Below are 7,466 nucleotides of genomic sequence, written 5' to 3' on the forward strand. Positions count from 1 at the left end.
CACAATTCTAATGAATCAAAGCAAGGTTTTCTAAAAGTTCTTTGTTCATAATATTTTCTCAAAATGAGAGTTATAAGAGTAACTCAATTTCAATATAAATTAGACTAAATCATTTGAAGCAATTTAGTGCTGATGAGAACTACTGCTATAATTATTTAGGTTTCTTGATGTAACAAAATCCAGGTCTTTATTTTTAAAAAGTGTCCATGGAAAATGCAAACACAATTAAATATTACATGTTCTGCTTCTACTTATTTATTTACCTCTTTTCTGTCACATCCTTTTCCTCATTCTTTGCTTTGAAAAGTTGTTAAATTGTAAAAATAAAAAAAAGAAAGAAAGAAAAGAAAAGAAAAAACTTACCCATAATTACTTATCCATGTTTTATTATATATGCTTAGTCATTTTTATATGAAGTTTACCAGCCACATTTCCTGTGTCTTCCTAGACTAAATGAACTTGAAAAAGAGTTCCCACTTCCATTTGAAACTAAAGCCAAAAGCCTACTTTCTGAAAAAGTCACTAAAAGTGTTGGAAAATCATTCCTCGAAGAGACGTAATCACCCGCCCACCTGTGAGAGCATTTCCTGTGTTGAAGGAGAATTGTCACCAAGCACATAAGAGAACCCAGATGGAAGCAGAAGACTTTATACCCTGCAGGGGAGAGTGTCAGTATGACACTTGTGAGCTTGCCGTGGGCAATCCTGGTCTCCACCTGTCTTGGTAAGAAAAGTGTAGGTCTTTATTCATATTGGTATCTAGTGGGCATATGAAGCAAGAGAGAAAGGTAAATAGTACAGAATCTCCACTGTTTCTTAAAGCCCAACTACCAGGAGGCAGAAAGTGTACATACACTGGCAGGGGCTTGACACAAGAGGAAAGGCGGCCATAGGTGGGAATCAGCTTGTGAGTCTATTTGTTTATCTCTCCAACATGATGCTCCAGTGAGACCCTTTCTCTCCTCTTTCCCACAGGAACCAGCATGGCCCAGACAGTCACCCAGTCTCAAACAGAAATGTCTGTGCAGGAGGCTGAGACCACCACCCTGGACTGTACTTATGACACTAAGGATAGCAATTATCATTTGTTCTGGTACAAGCAAACTCCCAGTGGGCAGATGATTCTAATCATCCGCCAAGGAGCTTATAAGCAAGAGAATGCAACAGAGAATCGCTTCTCAGTAAACTTCCAGAAAGCCGCCAAGTCCTTGAGTCTCAAGATCTCAGACTCACAGCTGGGAGATGCTGCTGTGTATTTCTGTGCCCTCATGGAGAACACAGTGAGACAAGCAACAGGGAGAGGCTGACAGAAACCTCAGACCTCAGCCTCCCTAGAGGTAAGAAGAAGTGACTGAGGTCATAGAAATAGAAAATCATTTACTTCTCTTGGGAATCAATGCTCCTCTTATCTAACTATGAGAAATTCAGGCAGATACGGACATCTACAAGATTTAACCCTTAAGAAACAGTGAAGAAGATGGCATGGTTAGGGTCTCTAGTTTTACAAAGTGCCTTCACTACTGCATTTCACACTCAGACCTCTGTGTGGTACCATGACAGGTCAGACATCCTAAGCACTTTTTTTGTACAGCAGTAAATTTCTATAATTTGCCATGGGACTCCCACTTTCAGGAATCTTAACCTTTTCCCATTTTGTCCATTCATGGTTGTGCTTTCAATTTTCCATCCATGCCAAAACTGAATCTCCTCAGCACAAGGTACCATTTCAGAACTCAAGAGGTACAGTAATGGGGTATCACAAGGAGGGACCCACTGGGCCTGCCATGGATTTACTAGATGATTTAGGTTGATGGTACATACATCAGATGACCTAGAAAAATGACAAAACAGCAGTCTATTGAAGGCTCAGCGAAGGAGCCATCTCAAGGACAATGCCCTCTGGTTGAAATGCTATCCTCCAGAAAATGATAATATTCATTAAACCCTATTTTTTGCTGCTGTAGCATGAGTTGAGAAACCCAGAAATGGAAATGGAAAAGAGTCTTGTAATGCACTTGCAGGACTTGTTTCCCTTTCCCATTAACGCTGGACTCTGCTGGATCAGAGGGCTCAGTTCCCAGAGGAAGAATTCTTCCACCAGGGCAGTCAGAAGTTGTTCCACTGAACCTGGGGCTATGGCTATCACCTAGGTCACTCTGAACTCCTTGTCCCATGGCCCACTGGGTAAAGAGAGGAGTTGTTAGACTGGGAGGGGTAAGTGACCCTGATCATCAGGAAGCACCAGGTAGTTGTGGCAGAGTGAGGGTAAGAAGGAATGTGTTTGGAACTTAAGTGCTTCACAGTGGTGTCTCCTGGTTTTCCATGACTGATGAAAGCAGCAAGTGTCAATGTAGCAAGAAAATCTGAAAAGGGCAAAGTGGTCAAGAAGTGAAACCCTTCATCAGTGAAGATATGGGCCAGTCCAGCAGGCAGGCTATGAAGCCTGCTAAAGTATGATCCAAGGATAAAGAAATCCTGAGGGTATGGTAGAGAAGGGAGAAGACGAGTATCCATCAACCCTTAGTACTGTTTAAAGAAGTGGAGACCGAAGCTCTAGGATTAGTGTTAGAAAGAGACTGCAGCTATTCACCACCTTGAAGACTCAGCGACACAGTGGAAACAATACAAGAACTTATCCAAGGAGTGCGGAGAGGGCCGTAACAGACATTTCATGAATCTCATTGTGCATCCAAATGCCTATCTCTGATTTTAGCCATAACAGTGATAGTGCTAGAGAAGTTCAATGTTCAACATTAAGCATGTACTTTTTGTTTGTTTGTTTGTTTGTTTTTTACTTCCTGTATCTGGGTTTCTGTGATGCCTCAAGAACTCAGTCCATGGACAAGCATGGCCTGAAAGTTTTGAGGATTTATGACCCTTGCTAGTCAGTACCAGCCAATGTGGAAAAGAGTCAGTGGATAAACACTCTAAGATCTGTGTCCTTCAAGTAGACAATTCTGAGAGGCCTCCTGTTTGCTAATCAGGAGATCCTGGCAGAAGCTGCAGTACTGCTCTCCCCACTCAGGCTTCCCAAGATTGCTTCCAAATGACCTACGTTCACCTGAGTCCTTGTATCAGGCTCTATTTGGGGAGAAACAAAACCAATAAAGAGATTCTTTGGAAAATCAATTTTTAAAACACAGAGGTCTCATGGTAAACTTTACTGGACTACTAATAAAGACAGGTGGGGTACTTGAATGATTAATTGGAAAAGAAGATTGTCCATTTTTCCAGAAGATGATGAGGCAAATCATATTTATAAAACTGCTATCTCTGCATAAGTGTGATCACATCTTCTCATTGCCCCCAAACTTTACTTGCTAAGCCTAAATTCCTTTAACTGGTTCCCGGGTTGCATCTCCAAATCTGCTTACCTCTATTATTTAAACCTCATTCCTACTCCTTCCCAAAACATGTCTCTCTTCCAGTCAATCTGTTCTCCTCCCTGACCCTACAAGCACCTCAAGGTCATTGTTGGTTCTAACTTTCCTCCTCTGGTTGCCCACTGACCCAAATGTCCCATTTTCTGTATAGTTAAGTCTGGTCAATTCATTTTAACCCTACAATGGACACCTTAAAGCCCCATCTCCACCAAGAGCCTTTCTCCAGTTATCAAAGAATCCTTTTAATTCCTTCTCTTCGGTTATCATACTGTACTGAATCTGAAATAAACAGTCTGACTCTTAGGTGACCTACCTTCTTGAGGCATGGGCTATCATTTCAAGGTACTGATCTTTTCTCTCCCCAAGTACACCCATTACAACCACTCTGAGGAGATTTCCTTGTGCACCTCAGCATTTTTCATCACCCTTAGCATTGTGTCAGACAGATAAATACCAAGAAAGCCCTAAGATTATGCTTAAAATTTATTTTGTAATCATCCCATATTCCTGAAAGAACATTAAGGGGAAGCGTCAGTATGCTCTAACACAGTTGCAGTTTTCTTTGAGGAAGGAAGGCATGATAAATGGTAGGATTTAAGAAAGCAAGAATAAAGGGAAAGATAGGGTTCACTTTATGTACGATTTTCTTTGATTTACTGTAAGTAGAAATCTGAAACTCACATAAACACATTTCTCAGAACAGATTTGACTAAACTAATTCCTTTCCATTCTGAGGAATAAATTCTAATTGCTTTTGTAGTTATCTCTTTGACCTGAAGGGGGCACTCCCTGCTCCCATTGACAGCAGTTACCTGTAAAAGCTGTCCCATGTTGAAGAATCTGTTAAGAGCTAGGTACGGTGGTGCAGGCCTGCAATCCCAGCTACTTGGAAGACTGAGACAGAAGGATTGCAAGTTTCTGGCCAGCTTGGGTAATTTAGGGAGTCCCTATCTCAAGATAAAAATTTTAAAAAAGAACTGGAGGTTCAGTAGTGGAGTGCCCCTAGGTTAAATCCCCAGTACAGCAAAAAAAGCAGGGGATGGTGGGGGGCAGAGGGATATCTGTTATTTTCTTAACTAGGCATGGTGGTGCATGCCTATAACTCCAGCAATTCAGGAGGTTAAAATAGGAGGGATTGCAAGCTCAAGTCTGGGGCAACTGGATGGGTTACTGTCTCAAAATAAAAAATAAAAAGGGCTGGAGATGTACCTCAGTGGTAAATCACTCCTGGGTTCAATTCCCAGTACCAAAAAAAAGTTCTATAATACACACAAAACACACAAAAGAACTGGAACAAATCCTTCTGTATTTAAAGAGTCTAAGCAGATTTCCACATTCCAGAATAAAACTCTCCATAAATTGAGGAAGACCAAAGCAAGAGGTGTTTCTAGGAGCCACATTTATGCATGAACTGAGAGAATTCACGTCATCAGGAACCCAGAGGACCAGAAGACTCTGAGCAGCAGGAGGCCTCTGTCTTTTACAGAAGGGACTCAAAGAAAAAAAAATTATGTTCTTTTTTAAATGAATGAATTTTTAAAAGTCATCCTTTGACATTACCTGTTTAAATAAATTAGCTATCAAATGAAGAAAAATGAAAGTCCTTACTAACTGACCACCCAAAAAGGAAAAATTTTTATCATCTACTGTAATTATTTAACAGTGTTTCAGATCAACAGGTAAAGGATGAACGAATAAACCTGATGTCTTTGTGTTGTTCTTGTTAGCTAGAGCTCTATAGCACAAGAAAGATCAACAACCTCTTTTAGCATTGAAATGCCAGCTCCAATGCTTAATGCACATCAAATCACCCGAGCAAAAGACTCAGCCACCCACCTCTGTGCAGCGAGCCAGGCTCCCCAGATGCTCCACATGCATCTGGCCCCAGGCATCCAGCCCCATTTAATAATACCCTCACTTGGGGATTATTGAACAATCTCATCACCTCCTCTGACAAGAAAAAAATGCAAATGAATATAATGAATCAGAAAGACCTTTTAAAAAAGACTCTAAAATTTCTATTCACTATATTTTCGAAGAATCAAGTCATAACGACACTAAACCTGAGATGACAGAGTGATTAGGACTGGGGACCCCCACTGCTCTTTAGTTGATATCCCCCACCTGAGAAGGAATGTCGTGCTCTAGAGCAGCTTCTCCCACTTGTGCCATTTTAATTGTGCCCGTTTCTGCGCCTGCAGCAGTTCTCCATGAGAACGTGGCAGTAGACATGGGACGCTCACATATTTTTCTCCTAGTTTGACTTTTTTCTAGTCTAACTCACTCACTCTAGTGAGGAATCCTGTGATGGCAGTTGCCAGATGAGGTCACTATCCTGATGGAGCACACTGGACTTTTTCATGCTGCCCGGAAGGTTTCTGCTTCCAGAAAAAGATGACAACCTGCCACCCCCAGCCCTACATTTGCCCTCTTGAAAGTTCTTTCATTGTTTTTTCTTCAGAACCCAATAATTTGATTAATTATATGTAGAACAGGTAATCGATCAGATGACGAATGTAAGACACCAAAGTTCTGTTTGCCTGAGCCCAGAGTTCCAAGAAATTACCTGTTATCTTTTTTGTTTTTGGTTCTGGGGATCAAACCTGGAGCCTCGCATATACTAGGCAAGAACTGTACCACTGAGCTACATCCCCAGCTTCAGAAACAATATAAACAGCAAGATGGACCCTCTGGCTTGGCACATGACAGGCACAGTGAACCCAGGCTGAGGCAGGGAATGTCTAGTCCTGAGACCGTCATTAATGAGCTCACAGGTTCAGCTGGGCTGAGAATGGAAGAAAATGCAGCCAGATCATCTAGATGTTCCTGTAAAGACTGAAGAACAGGTGAAATAGTAGAGCAATAACTGTTTTGCCAATTTCCTGTGACTTTGGCCAGAAAATATGGTAGGTGGGACGGAAACTTAATCACGGAGTAGACAAGCGAGAGAACTGCCACCTTCCGCAATTGCCCACGATTTGCGTGCTTTCCAAATGGAAATAATAAACAGGAATGGAAAGCTAAGGCACCGAGCTCTACACAGGAAGTCAGCTTTTTAGTTCAACCTTTTATTCTCTTTCTTGTTTCACAGGGATGGGCAAACTTTGCATAAAGCTGGACGGTGGAATCGGCCTCCTCTAAGAGTGATACAAAGTCAGTAAGCAAAGAAAATTCATGCAAATGAGACTAATGGTTCCCTGCATTGTGAGTTTTCATTTTTGCTCAGTTGCCTCTTCTGAAAAATGCAATTCCTGACCTTTCCTCTCCCTTAGAAAAATGCGTGTATAAAGAAAAATGAGATGTCAATGAAAAGCTGTCAGATGCACAACAAAGAATGTCCACAAATAAATCTTATGTTAATTTTTCTTCTTTTTTTCCTTCACAAAGTCACTAAGAGAAGTGCACAAAAGTCTTTAAAGGAGTGCTTGTCACGGCTCCCTGACACCATCAAAGTCAGGTAGTCTTCACAAAAAGAAAAAAACTCTTCAGCAAATAATAGTGCAATTAGATACCAAAATCCTGGTTCCAATTTTCTCCAGACTATCAGAGTGGTGTCATCATTGTTTTTAATCATTTCTCAAAATGATTAAAACACAGAATTGATCAAAGGGTAATATAACCAATGCCTGTGTTATCACAACCCAACAAACATTTAGTGATATTGGCTTCAAGACAGAGACAGGGAGTAAAAGAGAGGAAAAAGAAGGAAGGAAGGAAGGAAAGAAAGAAGGAAGGGAGGGACAAGGGGTGAGAAGGAAAGATTTAAAAGAGAAAGAAAGCATACAGGGAAAATTGAAGTCATTGCATGAGCTTGGCCTATATTTTTCCACATATCTCATTCTCGTCTCCAAATTATGTGCTTACAAAAACAATTTACCGCCTCCTTTTCCTCTTCATTTTTATCCCGGAATAAGTTATGGTTCTGACAACAGTGTTTTTTATCTGAAATTATGGCCAAAGTGTTATTTTCTAAAGTGAAAGACAAAAAGAACCCATAAGCCTTTCTAACTGAGCTATCATCCACAACAGCCCACCTGCGGTGCATTTCCTGTTCTGAAACAGTGAAGTCAAAGGCAGGCTGATA

The 7,466-nt window shown here is 41.0% G+C and overlaps 1 gene segment (V, D, J or C); it reads left to right on the forward strand.

Annotated features, from left to right (window-relative positions):
• Window positions 1-982: 982 nt before the first annotated feature.
• On the forward strand, window positions 983-1,306 carry LOC124976550 (T cell receptor alpha variable 38-1-like). The segment is given in 1 exon segment: window positions 983-1,306. A coding segment is annotated over 1 exon segment (324 nt).
• Window positions 1,307-7,466: the final 6,160 nt, after the last annotated feature.

The sequence above is a fragment of the Sciurus carolinensis genome, chromosome 2, assembly GCF_902686445.1.
Source record: "Sciurus carolinensis chromosome 2, mSciCar1.2, whole genome shotgun sequence".
Taxonomy (NCBI): domain Eukaryota; kingdom Metazoa; phylum Chordata; class Mammalia; order Rodentia; family Sciuridae; genus Sciurus; species Sciurus carolinensis.